The sequence below is a fragment of the Betta splendens genome, chromosome 11 (genome assembly GCF_900634795.4).
Source record: "Betta splendens chromosome 11, fBetSpl5.4, whole genome shotgun sequence".
In the NCBI taxonomy this organism is placed as follows: Eukaryota; Metazoa; Chordata; class Actinopteri; order Anabantiformes; family Osphronemidae; genus Betta; species Betta splendens.
Window position 1 is genome coordinate 14,350,651 of NC_040891.2, and position 16,890 is coordinate 14,367,540.

General features: G+C 52.2%; 1 protein-coding gene across 11 annotated transcripts in view; it reads right to left on the minus strand.

Annotated features, from left to right (window-relative positions):
- Positions 1-1,983: 1,983 nt before the first annotated feature.
- LOC114865625 (POU domain, class 2, transcription factor 2) overlaps positions 1,984-16,890 on the minus strand; it is a 63,029-nt gene continuing 48,122 nt past the window's right edge. For 5 of the 11 annotated variants that reach the window (XM_029166900.3, XM_041072858.2, XM_041072859.2 and 2 more), the window contains 5 exons: positions 16,502-16,699; positions 16,366-16,414; positions 15,643-15,790; positions 15,455-15,528; positions 10,675-13,973 (listed from right to left, as the gene is read on the minus strand). In XM_029166900.3, coding sequence (XP_029022733.1) covers positions 13,576-13,973; positions 15,455-15,528; positions 15,643-15,790; positions 16,366-16,414; positions 16,502-16,699 — 867 coding nt within the window. In that variant the 3' untranslated portion in view covers positions 10,675-13,575. Of the gene's footprint in view, positions 5,755-7,524; positions 7,660-8,956; positions 14,634-15,454; positions 15,529-15,642; positions 15,791-16,365; positions 16,415-16,501; positions 16,700-16,890 lie in introns of those variants that run through there. The other 6 variants (XM_055512866.1, XM_029166908.3, XM_029166904.3 and 3 more) reach the window with 6 other exon arrangements.

A 16,890-nucleotide genomic window follows, 5' to 3' on the forward strand; every position in this document is an offset into this window, starting at 1 on the left:
TGAGTCCCCTCCGGGTGGTTCAGCTTCAGACGTTTAACATCACTTTGCATTGCATAATAAACAATATGCCCTAATGTGACGCAAAGGTTAATTAACTATTTAAACTTTGCAAACACTTACGTACTCAAAACAAGATGTGTCCTACTTTACTAGTTGATTAATTACAATGTTGAGGAATTTAGCTGAAGTATTTGCCTTGTAGTTAAAAAATAAAATAACCAAGTTTCACATTAGTTCTAAGCAAGGAAACAAAACTGATCAAACAGTATTGTTTTTTATGTCTATTTTTTATTTAAAAATGCCTAATACAGACCTATACATAATAATTGATACATTTATTATTACACATTTACTATTTTACAAATATATTGTTAATCAATAGTGTAAAGTTTCGAAATACACAATGTGGATTGTTAGTGATTGTTGTTGTCCTATTGTTAGAGCTGCGTATCCCTTTAATACACGATCTTGGATGAGGATCCGTCGCTGCCCGGAGCTGTCTCCAGCGTGTCGCCCCGCTCGCTCTCGGCTGGCGCGTTGCCGTCGTTGCCATGGAGACCCGTTACCGCCGCGGGTGATGACCCGTGACCCCGGTGGGGGTGTGGGTGGGGGGGGGGGCATCACCCGCGCTCGTGCACGAGCAGAGAGAGGAAAGAAGCCGGTTAACAGGTGTTTTAGCGGATGGAGACGCTGACATTTACACTCGCTGACTTCCAGGAGAAAGTAGAAGCTGCTCAGAGGCTCCGATCTCTAAAGAGCGCATTTACTACTTTAAATGTCAGTCACCGAACTAAAGTTAAAGGGTCCAGATTCATGTTAACAGTGAGCGCACTAACCTGAGCCTGAGCCTCTTGCTCTAATGAAGGGCCCTTCAGCGTTCATGGGCCTGAGGAGGCAGCGGCTGGAGCAGATGAAGTGTGCGTGGACGCTCGTCTTCCTCCTCGTCTTCCTCCTCGTCTTCCTCCTCATCTGCCTCCTCGTCTTCCTCTTCATCTTCCTCCTCGTCTTCCTCCTCGTCTTCCTCTTCATCTTCCTCCTCGTCTTCCTCCTCATCTTCCTCGTCGTCTTCCTCCTCATCTTCCTCCTCGTCTTCCTCCTCCTCTTCCTCCTCATCTTCCTCCTCATCTTCCTCCTCGTCTTCCCCCATCTTCCCCCTCATCTTCCTCCTCGTCTTCCTCCTCGTCTTCCTCCTCGTCTTCCTCCTCGTCTTCCCCTCCATCTTCCTCCTCATCTTCCTCCTCATCTTCCTCCTCGTCTTCCTCCTCGTCTTCCCCCCATCTTCCTCCTCATCTTCCTCCTCGTCTTCCTCCTCGTCTTCCTCCTCGTCTTCCTCTTCGTCTTCCTCCTCGTCTTCCTCCTCGTCTTCCTCTTCGTCTTCCTCCTCATCTTCCTCCTCGTCTTCCTCGTCGTCTTCCTCCTCGTCTTCCTCCTCGTCTTCCTCCTCGTCTTCCCCCCATCTTCCTCCTCATCTTCCTCCTCGTCTTCCCCCATCTTCCCCCTCATCTTCCTCCTCGTCTTCCTCCTCCTCTTCCTCCTCGTCTTCCTCCTCATCTTCCTCCTCATCTTCCTCCTCGTCTTCCTCCTCCTCTTCTTCCTCGTCTTCCTCCTCGTCTTCCTCCTCCTCTTCCTCCTCATCTTCCTCCTCGTCTTCCCCCATCTTCCTCCTCATCTTCCTCCTCGTCTTCCCCCCTCTTCCTCCTCGTCTTCCTCCTCCTCTTCCTCCTCGTCTTCCTCCTCCTCTTCCTCCTCATCTTCCTCCTCATCTTCCTCCTCGTCTTCCCCCCATTTTCCTCCTCATCTTCCTCCTCGTCTTCCCCCCGTCTTCCTCCTCATCTTCCTCCTCGTCTTCCTCCTCCTCTTCCTCCTCCTCTTCCTCCTCTCTTCCTCCTCATCTTCCTCCTCATCTTCCTCCTCGTCTTCCCCCATCTTCCCCCTCCTCTTCCCCCTCGTCTTCCTCCTCGTCTTCCTCTTCGTCTTCCTCCTCATCTGCCTCTTCGTCTTCCTCCTCGTCTTCCTCCTCGTCTTCCTCCTCGTCTTCCTCTTCGTCTTCCTCCTCATCTTCCTCCTCGTCTTCCCCCCATCTTCCTCCTCGTCTTCCCCCATCTTCCTCCTCATCTTCCTCCTCGTCTTCCTCCTCGTCTTCCTCTTCGTCTTCCTCCTCATCTGCCTCTTCGTCTTCCTCCTCATCTGCCTCCTCGTCTTCCTCCTCGTCTTCCTCCTCGTCTTCCTCCTCATCTGCCTCTTCGTCTTCCTCCTCGTCTTCCTCCTCATCTTCCTCCTCGTCTTCCTCCTCCTTCCCGCCGCCGGCATCGTCCCACAGCTCCGTGCATCCTCCTCTGCTCATTTACTTTGAGTGGCAGCGTGTGGGAAGTGAAGGCCAGCCGGCGCTGAAGTATTTCTTTCCATTGTCACTGTCACAATCGCACACAAACACAAGCGCATCAACACTACAGCAACAGCGTGTCATCATCAGTCGCCGCTGCCTCCTCTTCCTCCCGCTTTGACTGGATGTGGGCTGTTTCACACTGAACTGGACGATGACGTCATATTAACACACACTCTGACCTCTGACCTGAGCGCGGGCCTCGTGGTGACAGCTCTGTTACACTACTCCCTCCGTCCTCACCACAGCTGTAACTTCATCTGCAGCTGTTCAACTACACCTCAGCTCCTGTGAACCTCCTCCTCCTCTCGTCGCCTGAGTCCTGGGTTCAGCTGCAGGTCAGAGTTCAGCTTTGACCAAATGCTTGGGTGCAGGTTTCATTCTGGGGCTGCTTCATGTAGTGTCTCCAAGTTAAATGTACACAGGACCCAATAAAAACACCCTGAAGTGTCTGAATGTGGTTAATGAGGATGGTCCCTTCCCCCTTTAAAGACTTCAAACATCATTCTGATGCTAATGATTTCACGCTTCCAACCAAAGGAAGGAGAGTCTCCTCATTCAGGCCGATTTGTAACCTATGACACGTAATAGATTTGTTTGGAGGAGAAGGAACGCATCGAACCACAACTAAATGCTGTTCGAGGTGAAGGCAGGAGGTCCAAAACACAGGGTGTTGGTTCCAGTGAAGTCTTCAGCGAATAATTCATCAGCTGTGAGGAGGCGACGGCCATTTGTGTGTGTGTGTGTGTGTGTGTGTGTGTGTGTGTGTGTGTGTGTGTGTGCGTTTGTGTGTGGGTGTGTGTGTGTGTGCCTGCCTGTCTGTGTGTGTGTGTGCGTGTGTCTGTCTGCCTGCGTGCGTGTGTGTGGTGGTGTGTGTGTCTGTGTGTGTGTGTGTGTGTGTCTCTGCCTGTGTGTGTGTGTGTGTGTGTGTGTGTGTGTGTGTGTGTGTGTGTGTGTGTGTGTGTGCATGTGTCTGTCTGCCTGCGTGCGTGTGTGTGGTGGTGTGTGTGTCTGTGTGTGTGTGTGTCTGTGTCTCTGCCTGTCTGTGTGTGTGTGTGTGTGTGTGTGTGTGTGTGTGTGTGTGCGTGTGTCTGTCTGCCTGCGTGTGTGTGTGTGTGTGTGTGTGTCTGTCTGTGTGTGTGTGTGTGTGTGTCTGCCTGTCTGTGTGTGTGTGTGTGTCTGTCTGTCTGTCAGGAGCCGCATGTGAAAGCAGCTGCAACAAAAGGTCAGAACCGCGTCACATACATGAGAATGGGCCACGCGGCCGGGTCGAATGCAGAGAGTCATTACTGAGGTGTAATGAGTCTCATCCATCAGCACTGATTGGCAGATAATGAGCAGCGTTAAAGCACCTCGACGCTCGGAGCCTCGTTACAGCTGCACAATATTCACACTGTTAGAAATAACAGCAACTAGAAGCGGAAGCACCTCCTGCTGGGACGCGTTTCTGCTTCAGTCAAATGCTCCAAATATGTTTGGAGTCAAGTGTGAAATCCTGCTGTTTAAACTCTGAATAATTGGATTTTTGTCGCATTATCACAGCGTGGTGGCCTTTTTTGGGCTGTTTTCTATCTGAGGAAATCTGGCTGTTTGGGAAATGGAAACCGGGCCTGAGGCGGCAAATGGCAGCGGAGCCACACCCAGGAGTGGCCAGAACAAAAGCCCGATGGGAGAGGCCCCTTCACGGCACAGAACCCGGCGTCTGCAGCCTGCTGGGGCTCAGCTCTGACCCGGCTCAGCTTCAGTCTGACCCGGTTCAGCTCCGACCCGGCTCAGCTTCACTGCAACCCAGCCCAGCTTCACTCCGACCCGGCTCAGCTTTGGTGCTGCTGTTGAGGCAATGGAGACATTTTCCATGTCGTGTTCCCGACGCGGCTCACTGGCTGTGTTTGTGGAATAAGGAGGCCCTTGTTTATGTTTCTGTCTGTCTGTCTGTCTGTCTGTCTGTCTGTCTGTCTGTCTGTCTGTCTGTCTGTCTGTGGGTCAGAACATTAAGACAGTTCTGGTTGCGTATAGAATGAAAAACAAATTAAAATGGAGCAAAGAGGGTTCTAAAGCAGCAGCACTGATGAAAAAACAGGAGCTGAGGAGAACCACCAAGGACAAGTAGAGGGGGAGGAGGGGGAGGAGGGGAGGAGGGGGACAGAACAGAGTGGGAGAGAGTGAATGGGCCCTTTGTAATCAAAAGTCCTGTTTATTTTCTTGGCACTTGAACTCCTCAGGAGCCACATTGGGCCCGTCTCAACTGTCGAGCTCCCGTCCTCATCGCATCCCAGCAACCGGCTCCGACCCAGAGACGAGTCCGACCAGAACAAGCGCCTGAAGCCCGAATGGACTCGGCACCGTTGACCCCGGACCACGACCGCGCTGTGTGAAATGTCTGCTTTTGACTGCGTCGAGTTCAGTCGAGGAAGAAAAGTGCAGAGTCATCGTTTACAGCAGAGCTTTGGTTCAGTGGATGAAGATCAGCGCTGGAAAAGCTCCACAAACACTCATTTGGAGCAAACGAGCGTCTCTGTGGATGCGGCTCCGATTGGTTTTACTGTAAACGGGTCCCCGACGCGTCACAGACGCCTTCGGTTCCTGCTCCCTCTCCTCCAGCTGCTTTTCACACATGTGTAATGGGATTAACACAGAACAGAGGACATGGAGGAGGGGGGAGGGGGGGGGGGGGGGAGGAAAACAAGCGTAAAGGGGAAAGAAGCGTGCGGCGTTTCAGCCTCACTTCAAACCTCCAAACTCGCTCTGGCCTCATTAATCATTCAACACTGAACCGAGTCCGCGTCCACCCGCACCACGTTCCCTGGGTTCTGGAGGCCAGGGGACTGCCGGTGAACCCGGTTCCCACGTGGAGGGCGAGCGAGGACTCGTATCTGACCTCGTTCCAGCTCGGAGCCGAGGCCGTAACGGAGAGCGAGGAGGGGAAACCCGAGAGGAGGTGAGCGGAGAGAAGCATGAGCTGTCAGGGTGAGGAGGGTGAGGAGGGTGAGGGGGAGGGGGGAGGAAGCGAGCTGCGTGTGGCACGCTGTCTGTCACCTCCTCTATCTGGAGGAACTCCTGCTTCCTGTTGGCACCTCACCTCCCAGACTAAACTACGGAGCATCTCATTCTCGACGCCGTGGGAACGTGAAGCTTCCTGATCTTACAGCATCGCTCAGTCTCAGACCGAAGCCCGCGAGCTGGTTCTGATCTGGTTCTGATCCGAGCTCAGCTGCTCCTCGTCCACTTCAGCCTCCTACGCGTGCGTCGCTGCCACTGACTCACTTCCTGTCTCACTTCCTCCTGAGCGTCTTCTTCCGGTTCCTCCTCTGCTCCGTCGGCTCTGGTTCTGTTGACCCTGACCCACCTGTCTGTACCGGACACCACAGCTCCTGTAACGACAGACGGAACCAGAACCTCAGAGGCTCCTTTCTCTCACACTTGCCTCTTCCAGGCAGACGTCTGTGACTGGTGCCTGTGGTTCCGCTCCTCGTCTGAAGCTCTGCGGTTCCTCTGGTAGAACTTCCCACAGACGTATCAGCTGTCGGTACCGCCACGTGTGACCTTTAAGGCTCGTCTGCCCACAGGCGGTCCCGCCAACGACAACTCTGAGGCTTTCTTCCACTGTTTGCAGTTCCACTCGCGTCGGCGCGGCCGCGTCTCCACGATCAAATGTCCCACGCTCGGCGGCTGCGGACGGAGCGGGTTTGTGAGCGCAGTGGCGCTCGGCGGCCGCGTGTGTGCGTCGGTCTGGCTGCGCTGCTGCCGCGGAGCGGAGCGGCGGCTCCAGACGGCGCCCGGCGACCACCTACCGCAGAGGGGGGACGGGCCGCGTCACAGCACGCGCACGCGTTTACGCCCCACGGCCACGCGGAGACGCGGAGGCTGCGACGCGTCCGGAGCCGCCGGAGGTCTGACGGCTCTGACGTCTCTGACGTCTCTGACGGCGGCTCTGACGGCGGCTCTGGCGGCGGCTCTGGCGGCGGCTCTGACGGCGTCTCTGGCGGCGGCTCTGACGTCTCTGACGGCGGCTCTGGCGGCGGCTCTGGCGGCTGGAACGTCTCACTTTGTCCAAACTACGAATGACGCGACACGGCGCTTGTGCCGCGTTGCGCACAGCTGTGAGGCCCTTGTGTTTAACGACGTTACAGCGATGAGACACAAACACCATCAAGAACGAGTTTAACGGGAAGGAGACGTTTCCGGTTCACCTGAGACCAGAACCGTGGTTCCGACCGCTGATCCCTCATAATCCCTAGGCTTTAGCTAAAGCAACTGGGTCTAAGGCAAAGTTAACACAACGTGAGCAGCGGTGAGTGTAACACACTGAGTGTGAGGTTGACCTCACTGAACAAACGGTAACAGTCTGCGACACAGCAGCTCATTTTAATGCTTATTCAAAATCGGTCAAACCAGTGTGACGTGTTTGTTGCGCAACGCGGCCGTTGAACTGTTGGGCAGGATTTCCATGTGAAAGGCGCAGATCTGAGCGGCTGCGGCTCCTCGGATTGACTGGCGTGATTTTCTGCACGTTTTACGCTGAACGATGCGTCAGATTCAGGAGAAGAAAATGGGACGAAGACTTCACAATAAATGACGCAGTAAAAGGAGTCGTTTCCCTTTTCTGCTTCAAATAAAATTACAGGATTATTCATCGTGATCATTTGCGTTGGAGCAACGTCTCATTCGCAGCTTCCATCAGAGTAGCGTGTTTCCTTGGGACAGAAGGATCCCAGGAACCACTGCATGGATCGGCATCAAACCCGCGTGGACATTGTTCCCAGATGATTTATTTGACTAGTTTGTGCAGCTTGGATCCATTACCGCAGTGAGGCCTCACAGGCTCCAGTGTGAACGCGGGGAGTGGGCGACACCTAGTGGCGTCAAGCATGAACTGACCCTTGTAAAGAAAATCACAGTCTGTCACAGGGAAATGAATACAAATGAATTATTAGCTAAAGAAACTCTGCCTCCACCTTCACGTATAAAAGAATATGTACAGGTAAATTTAAAGGTTCAGTTTCCATTTAAAGAATCTGATTCCACCTGCTGGTAATTGACTCGTCTGTTTCCTGCTTCCGTTACCTGACCTGGTTTTCTGCCTCTCTCCTCCAGCCGGTCCAGGCAGACATGCGCCCTGAGCCTGGTTCTGCTGGACGTCCGTCCATTAGAGGAGGTCTTCTCCTCTTTCTCCTGCTGCTCAGTGGGATTTGCTGGGTTTTCTGCTCTTTGCTTTGTAAAGTGTCTGGCTGTGACTTATATACGGATGAAGTGAATTTGGCTGCAGACGAGGGGAGCTGAAATCCAGAGGATACGATCAGTATTAAAATACAAACCCCAGCTTTGCTTTCTCCTGATGGATCCTAAGCGGATCCGTTCCTGCTGCTCGGGGTTCGGCCGCGCTGCTTCACAGCTGGCGTTTGGTTTGGCCCGTGCACAGCTGGCCTGCGAAGCTGCACACACTGAGGCTCATTCACGGATCATGGGAGAGCGGAGCCCCCGCTGTGCTGCTCCCGCGGGACCCGTGGGCCACAACACGCTGGTTCCCAGAAGAGAGACTGGGTCTGACGGGAAACACACACGTCGGGCCACACGCATCTGAACCGGATCGGTTCATGACGGAGTCAAAGCTAAACATCAGGCGTCCGACACAGGAGCCCGTATCTCGCGTCCCGCCTCCGCCTCCACCACAGCTGGCAGCGGATGGGCCGAGCTGCTTTCCACCAGCTGGGACAGAGTCAAGACAAACACGCGCACATAGAGATCTGTCCTGTGATATTAAAAACCCAAATGACAGCGTAGACGTAGAGCAGAGCCGCAGATCAAACGGCAGCGCGTGTGTTTTTAGGTCGCTAAAATGCGAATGGGCGACACAGCATGAAGCAATAGAGCTGATCCCAGATCAGAGCCCAGTCATTTACTGGACAGAGGAAACTACGCATCATTCTTACATTTGTGTGGGGAGTTGGACGCAGGTTGTGTGGATTATGGTTTGGCTGAAGGAGCAGGCGACTCTGGATCCAACTCATAAATGAAGAGGAGGAGGAAGAATTATTTGGAAGCTGGCAAAAAGAAACGCTCCGTCTGTGGTGTCAAAACAAAGCCGTCTTTGAACCCGAGCTGCAGCCAACGACCACCAGACGGTGGTTTCTCTGGGCCCAGACTGAGGATGAGCAGGGCGCTGCAGCAGCTACGAAGCCCATGAAATATCCATCACACGTGGGAGCTGCAGGGCCCTGAATGATTCACAGGCTGCGCAGCAAACAGCAGCAACAAAGAGGCGCCGGAGAGAAAGAGCAGCGCATCTTCAGCCCAGAAAACACGCACCGTGTAACACAGGTCAACTCAACCCCATCCAACTTCCACCGGACCAAGATCTGCCCCGTCAGCGCCTCCTGGAAACACTGAACCAGACCTGATGAGAGGGAGGCGAGAATGAAGGAGCATCAGTAGTTTAAATGCAGACGCAGCTGGAGCGGCTTCAGGCTCAGACGGACGCTTCACGCTGCAGGCTTCAGCATCCCTGAATGAAGAGGCCGCTCATCATCAGGTGTACGACAGTGCTCAGAGTAAATGACAGAGACACACTGTGACTTTGGTCTAAATTCGCACTTTATTCCTAACACTTACAGGTTTGTTTTGTCCCGTTTTCCTGGCCCCCAAAACAACAGGCACACAGATAGCGATGAGTTAAGGGACAGCAGAGAACAGTTTCAAACCCAAACGTTCAACATAATCAGGTTATAGAATCAACTCAGACAGAGAGAGCGCATCGTAAGCATACCTGGAAACAAAGAGGAGCCGACAAACAGGTACTAAAGCTGACTGAACAGGGTTTGCTTCATCTTTTAGGTTCATCACCACCATCGTCATCATGGTCGGCTATTTTACACAACACGTTTGGAGCCATCAGAAAAACGTGGGAGTTTCACAATGCGGAGAAGAAGGAAATAAAAGTGAGGAGATACAGTGGAGCTCTTTGGTTTTTACTATGAGGTTTCATCTTAGCAGTAAAATCTATCTTTGTTGTCTTCTTAACCTTTGGATTTAAGCTGCATTGTAGAAAAAATAGAAAGAAAAAAGCTTCTTTTAAGTTCCTCCTAAAGAAATGAATAATAAAACGGGGCAAAGAAAACTGACTGAAGTTGTTCTCCGGTATTAAAGACGACATTGTGTGTTCTCAAGGCCAGAAGTCTCTTTAGTTTATGGTGACTGAAGCTGAGCAGAGTAATAAAACCGTTTGAGGCCGGACGTCCTTTATTTCACCAGTCACAGGCCTGAGTGTGTATTTACACATGTGTAACGCGTTTGTAGTGTCTCACTGTGGTTGTGTTAACTTTGGTATCAGCTCTGAGTCTACACAGACACACACAGACGGAGCTGCACTGCTGTCAGTTGGAACGGATCAGACGACGGCGTCCTCAACCTGTCCCTGAACGCCACACGGCGGCGTCCTCAACCTGTCCCTGAACGCCACACGGCCACGTCCTCAACCCGTCCCTGAACACCACACGGCCACGTCCTCAACCCGTCCCTGAACGCCACACGTTGGCGTCCTCAATCTGTCCCTGAACGCCACACGGCCACGTCCTCAACCCGTCCCTGAACACCACACGTTGGCGTCCTCAATCTGCCCCTGAACGCCACACGGCCACATCCTCAACCCGTCCCTGAACGCCACACGTTGGCGTCCTCAATCTGCCCCTGAACGCCACACGGCCACATCCTCAACCCGTCCCTGAACGCCACACGTTGGCGTCCTCAATCTGCCCCTGAACGCCACACGGCCACGTCCTCAACCCGTCCCTGAACGCCTCTCAGCACCTGTAGCTTAAAGCTGTTGGAACAAGTTAAACCTTGTTTTCCTCCATCACGCGCTGCTGCAGGAGCAGTTTCCCGTCGCTCCTGAGTTCAGACGTTCTCATTTTAGTGGTTAAAGCTTGAAGGTCTATTTGGTTTTTCATCATAGTAGAGGTAAGAGTTCGAGCCCTCATCCTGAAGCGGAGTGGAGGGAATCAGAAAGCTTTTAGAGAGTGGAGGAAACGTGAACAGAGGAAACGGACAGAGTGGGACTCAAACGGATCGGAACCAAAGCGGTGGCGAACGCTGAGCTGTGAACCAGCGCTGTGGTTTCACCCGATGAATACAGTGAAATCAATGGGAGCCAGTTAAGACTTAGTAAAGACAATAAGTGGCAGGAAACATCCTGAGACATGAATGTTACATCCAAAAGGAAAGGTTTAAAGCTAATGGACGTCTCATCAGTGCCTCAGACTGCTCCAGTTCGAAGCAGCACAGTTCAACCAGAGAAGAAGAAGAAGGCGAGACGAACGGAACGCTGCTGAGGCCGTTCTCCACCGCGTTCCTCTGTCCCAACTTCCTGCTACTCGTCTCCGTCTCAGGGGAAACAGTCTTTAGGGTCTGCTTTTGCTGTGAAACATTCTCCTCTGCAGATACAACCCGACGAACGGGAACAAGGACTTAAATAGAATCCAATAAATACATAAATAAAGGAGCAATAAATAAACCAGAAGTTTAGAAAATACAAATGGACCATTTTCCCCTCCCAGAAAAAGCAAACACTTCCCTCACACAATAAATACAAATATTTTCCAACAAAGAGCCTGTGAGAGATACAGAGTCTTAAAGCTTTTGGTTCTTAGATCGAGTCGTCTTTGTTCGTCATCGTCCCTTTTTATACATCAGCAACAACATATATTATCTTCGCTACAAAACCTAGAAGAACTAATGGATACATTCCCGCTAAGCGCCTCCTCCCGTCCCCACATGGTCTGTGTCAGTAGCTGCTCCTGTGATCTGGGTTCGACCCGGACCCGTTCCCTCGTCCTCGTCTCCATCAGACGCTTCAGCTGTGAAGGTTCTGAGCAGAGGCTGGAGCGGCTCCGGGTCCAAGACCACCACCCATTGGTTCAGCGTGTTTGTGTGTTGTTGCATTCGCTCGCTCACTCACTCGCTCACTCACTCACTCACTCACTCGCTCGCTCGCTCGCTCGCTCGCTCACTCACTCACTCACTCACTCACTCACTCACTCACTCACTCACTCACGCACGCACGCACGCACGCACGCACGCACGCACGCACGCACGCACACACACACACACACACACGCACGCACGCACGCACGCACGCACACCACTTGTGCATTGGTTTGTTCTATTTGGTTTGTTTGTACGTCAAAGGTTTTGCTTTTGGTTTTTTCCGTTTTGGCTTTTTCACAACATTCTGGATCAACTAAAAAGCTGTTTTCGTGTGGAAGCTACATTTTCACAGTTATTTTCAACCATAAACAAAATTAAAAGCACAACCGAAGCGACAAGAAGATATGAAAGTGCCCCCCCCCTCCGTCCCGCCGCATAATAAGTAGAAAGCAATGAGACAAATCCATACATCAACAGACACACTATGGAAAGCAAGAACAAAATATATATATTCTCAAAGTCAGTTCGTTGAGGTTCTTCTATATTTTATCCATCCAGGAACAGAAAGCGAGGACAAAGCCACGGCCTCGGGCAGAGGGAGGGAGAGGACCTCTGTCTGCCACTACACGGACAGCACTCACAGTTAAGGACAGACAGACAGACAGGACCTCCCCTCGTCCTCCACCTCTCGTTTCTATTTGGTTTAGTTACACTTCAGTCACTCGTACATAACTAGTAGCAGTAGTAGCTTTTGGTTACGGTTACTTTTTGGTTTTTGGGTCCGCTGCTTCCAGCAAACCTCCTCCTGCTCCTCTCGCTCATCTCCAGCGCGCTCCTTCTCTTTGGGCCTTTGATGTGATCTTTGGAGACAAGGCAGGGCCAGATGGGACGTGGGTGGGGGTGGAGGGCAGGGTGGGGGCAGCGAGGGAAACGCCGGGGCTTCACCTCCTTCTTTTGTTCTTTTTTTGGTTCCGACTCTTCCTCATGCTCGTAGCATGTATGCGTGTTCCCCTTCGACTCTGCTGAGGTTTTGTCTGGACACTTGTCTTCTGGGCGAATCCAGAGACAACGCTGCCAGAGGCGATACTTTGGTTTCCAAGAGTGACTGTCTGGTGGTAGATGAGCAGTCTGGAGGATGATGTGGTGGGATGGTCAGAAACAAAACCATGAAGGAATCTGCCTGTGGTGAGTGAATTCTCTTTGTAGCTCAAGACAACGGTGACTTTGATACTAAGAATGATGATGATGATGATGATGATGAAGATCCCTTTGGACGGGAAAATAAGATAGAAATGACCTGAAGGTGAGTCTGGATCAAATGTTTTGTCTTATTGTCGGTGGGTTTGAACACAGTGGGATCAGAACTCTCAGAACTAACGCTGGGGCATCTGGACTCACATCTGGCCTGATGCTGCAGTAACTGTAGCAGTGAAGCAGTGATGGTTGACACAAACGCTGGGTGGTTATTCAGAGTAAAGCTGTGAAGAGAGAGGTAGGTCGATATCCTGCACGCGACACATCAGACGTCTGCATTTGGCAACAAGTGGATCCAAAAGAAATGTTTAGTAGTCATTTAAATGAAACTAGAAACAAACAGAAATCCTGAGTGAAATGGTAGATGTGTGATGTGAAGTCCTGTGAGAAACTAAACAGATCCTGGACAGATCAGAAGGTCTCTGAACTAAAGCTTTTCTCTCCGTTTGTTGTTTTTTTTATTTTTGGTTTTCAGTTTTTGGTATTTGGAGATTTTGGTTTTCATCTTTGTAAGTGTGTGTTTTTCTTCTAGCATCTTTTTTTAATCTGGTTGCAACCACCTTCCTGATCTGATCGCTGAGCTTGTTAAACAAGTCTTTCATTCCTGCCTCCCTTCTCTCACACACAGTCTCAGTTCTCATCCCTGCCCTCATCGGGATTTTTTCCCAGTCGATAAAAAAACACGGTGTTGGTTTCCTGATGCCGAGCAGAAACACTTGTCAGCGCCACCTCTCCAGCTGTAGGTCATTATTTGGTTTCAATTTTCCCCTCTGTTGCAGGTCTCTCCATCCTCTCCATCGGCCTCTCTCTTTGCTTCCTCCCCATCCATCTGTGTATATTTTTGGCTTCAGGAGACGTCAGCAGGGAGGCACAGAGAGAGATGAATTTGGTGATGGATCAGACAGAGAGATGGCTTTGGTTGAAAGGCGAGGTTGTAAATTCAGATTTTTAAGCTCCTCTTAATGCTCCTCTTCCTCCTCCTCGTCCTCCGATAGGATGCTTTGGCTGCCGGTTAGGGATCACTCGGCCATGGTCCCTCCCAGGGGCGGGGGTGAGGCTTCGCTGAAGGAACAGAAAGAGGCCGGACTTGAGCACGGAGACGCGGATTCCTCCGGGCACGAGGTCGGGCTCATTAGGTTACTGGCACCGGGAGGCGGAGACTGGGAGAACGAAGTCCTTGAGCCGCACGCGTCGCCGCCGCCGCCGCCGCCGCCGCCGCCGCTGACCAGCCCCATGGCTGGTGCGGAGGCTGTCGCCATGGAGCCTGTCACCATGGGGACGAGAGTGGGCCGGTTGAGGAAGAGGGAGGGGCGGAGGGAAGGTGGGACACTGGGACCTCCTGGTCCTCCCAGAAGCATGTGACCCGCGGCCCCCTCAAGGCTGGAGATGGGCAGCTGCCCACTGCTGGCGGCCAGAGCTGGTAGGATGGAGGAGGAGGAGGAGGAGGAGGAGGGGATGAAGATGAGGGCACATGAAGAGAGAGGCGACCGGGAGAAGAAACGTGGGGAGGAGGATGGGTAAAAAGAGGAATGGAATGTTTATGGTTGGTTTTAAAAAGGTGGTGACGAGGATGAAGGAGATGTAGAGGAGGCGAAGAAAGAGCGTGAGATGAGAGAGAGACGAACGATATAAGTCAGCAAACACGGGTAAAAGGAAACGTTTACACCTGAGTTTTAAATGGAATCAGCGAGGAATCAATCACAATTTAAAGATTCCAGTTTCGATTTGGATCTGAGAAGCAGCTGATACGAAGGAGGACCTGTTCCCCTGCTGCTGATTCTGGTCAGTCACAGAGTCTATTCAGGTCCGACTGAGCCACGGAGCATTCAAACTCTCTGTGCCACAGAGCTGAAGCGTGACTTTGTAACAGTCAACACTTTTATCCATTCTGAGCATGAGTGTAAACATTCAGAGCGTGTGTGGCCCAGAGGAAGTCCCAGCTCAGATCCTTTCACATCAACACTTCATTTCTCTCTCCTCCAGCCTACATCTCCATCGCTGCCGCCGGTGCCAGGGCTGCACTTTCCATAACACACTGTATCCTTCTCATCAACACACGGCCCGGAGCAGGCCGGCTCTGAAAGGCGCCCAACACACAGGGAGAAAAGGGAAGTCTGAATCGGCGCTATAGGCAGATGGAGCATGTGATGGATTCAAAGCCAGGCTTATTTGTGATGCTTAATTGATTTGGCAGCAGAAAGAGCAGTTTAGAGTGGAAACTGGCTATTTAGCCAACAGGCCTGGATACGGAGCCTGCTCCACTGTCTACTGTGAGCTGACTCGGCCTCCTGAGCTTTGCCATAGGGCCTCTTGTCACTTTGTGATAATAGCAGGTTATTGTATGAGAATCAAATTGAATCTTTCACCATTCAGAAAGTTTGCTGAGGAGCAGGACTATGCGCTGGGCTCGCTGTCGGCTACTGACGTCTGAGGACTGGTACGGAATTCAATTTGGTCAGAAGGGATGAGGAGTGAAATGGGATGCGGCCTTTTGACTGGCTGCGCTGGAGGACGGACTGCAGGCAGCAGACAGACAGACAGACAGACAGAGAGACAGACAGAGAGACAGACAGAGAGACAGACAGACAGGCAGACAGAGAGACAGACAGACAGACAGACAGACAGACAGACAGACAGACAGACAGACAGACAGACAGACAGACAGACAGACAGACAGGCAGGCAGGCAGGCAGGCAGGCAGGCAGGCAGGCAGACAGACAGACAGACAGAGAGAGAGAGAGACAGACAGACAGACAGACAGACAGACAGACAGACAGACAGACAGACAGACAGACAGACAGAGAGACAGACAGACAGACAGACAGACAGACACACACACACACACACACACACACACACACACACACACACACACACACACACACACACTCTCTCTACCTTGCATGGTAGCCAGGGGGTTGCTGCCAATGAGGGCCTGGTTCATCCCTGTGCTTACTCCCATCACTGTGGTCCTGTAACATGGAGGGAATGCAAGTTCACACACAGACACACACAGACACACACAGAGCGGTCTGTTGTCACCGTCTCAGCCTGTGCACCCGTAACGACCCCCTGTCCGTACGCACCCGGTGCTGAGCCCATGGGCCCCGAGGCCGGGGGGGGCAGGGCTGGCTGTGCTGTGAGGAGGCGGAGTCATCGAGGCAGAGGTGGCGCCGATGGCGGCTGTGCTGACGGGAGTCATGGGGCACGATGCTGAAGGTGACAAACTGGCGGCTGAATGGGAGAGAAGAAGAACGACGTGACGCTCTGTAGCAGGTTTGGTGTCAGCGCAGGGATGAGTTACAAGGTTATCGCTGCACACACTGTGGTGACACTGCGCTTCATCAGCAGCCAGGATCTGAGCGCTCTGAGCTCCTTTACCTCCATTCAGCTTCTGAGTTTGCACCTGGAAAGCCTGTTCAACGGGCCAATAAATTCCCAGGTGTGTTTGTGACCTGTCAGGTCGTCCGTCATGTGTATGAAGCCTGGGACGGCTCACGCTGTAGCCCTGGTCTATAAATCATGGGGACGACTCGTGACTCATGGAGGTAAACGTGTCAAGATGGGCCCATGCTCCCCTGCTACTGTCAACGCAACATCATTGTTCTCTATGTCGGTCTTTCTCAGAGAAAGAACTGCTTTAAGCAACAATTCTTGTGTTTTGTTAAACCAGCAAAAAGCTTCAGCGAAACAGAAAAAAATGCAATTTATTATTATGAAGCCAGAGCAGTTTAATCTTCCTGCGACCGACCTTTGGGCTGTTTAAACCAAAGTGGGAAGCACCGTCACAGTCAGTAAATGCAGCTCACCTGTTGTGCTGAGGCTGGTGGTGACCTGGGACAGACCCTGACTCGAAATCTGGGTCACGAGAAGGAAACAAACATCAGGTCAACACTGACATCAAACAGAAAGTGCTGAAGTGGGGGTGGATTCGGTCGGCTGTACCATGTGGGGGCTGTAGCAGGAGGCTTTGTGCGTCACAATGGGTGAAGTCTGGCTGGGCAGGGGGGGGGTGGTGCTGCTGGAGGGGTTGATGCGCTTCTCCTTCTGCCTGCGGTTGCAGAACCAAACGCGAATCACCTCCTTCTCCATGTTGAGCTGCTCTGCCATCAGCAGGATCTCCTCCGAGGTGGGCTTCTGGTTCTGGAGGAGAAAGAAACAGCAGACTGATGAGCCAACAGAAAGATCAGCAGGCTCACAAACCACTGCCGGCTTCATAATAACACTGAAATATTGATTTACTCCAGGTTTGAACGATGAATTTATCATCACAAACACTGCTAAATACACAATGACCCGATATCACGGCCGGTGCCAAAGTCATTTCTACTTTC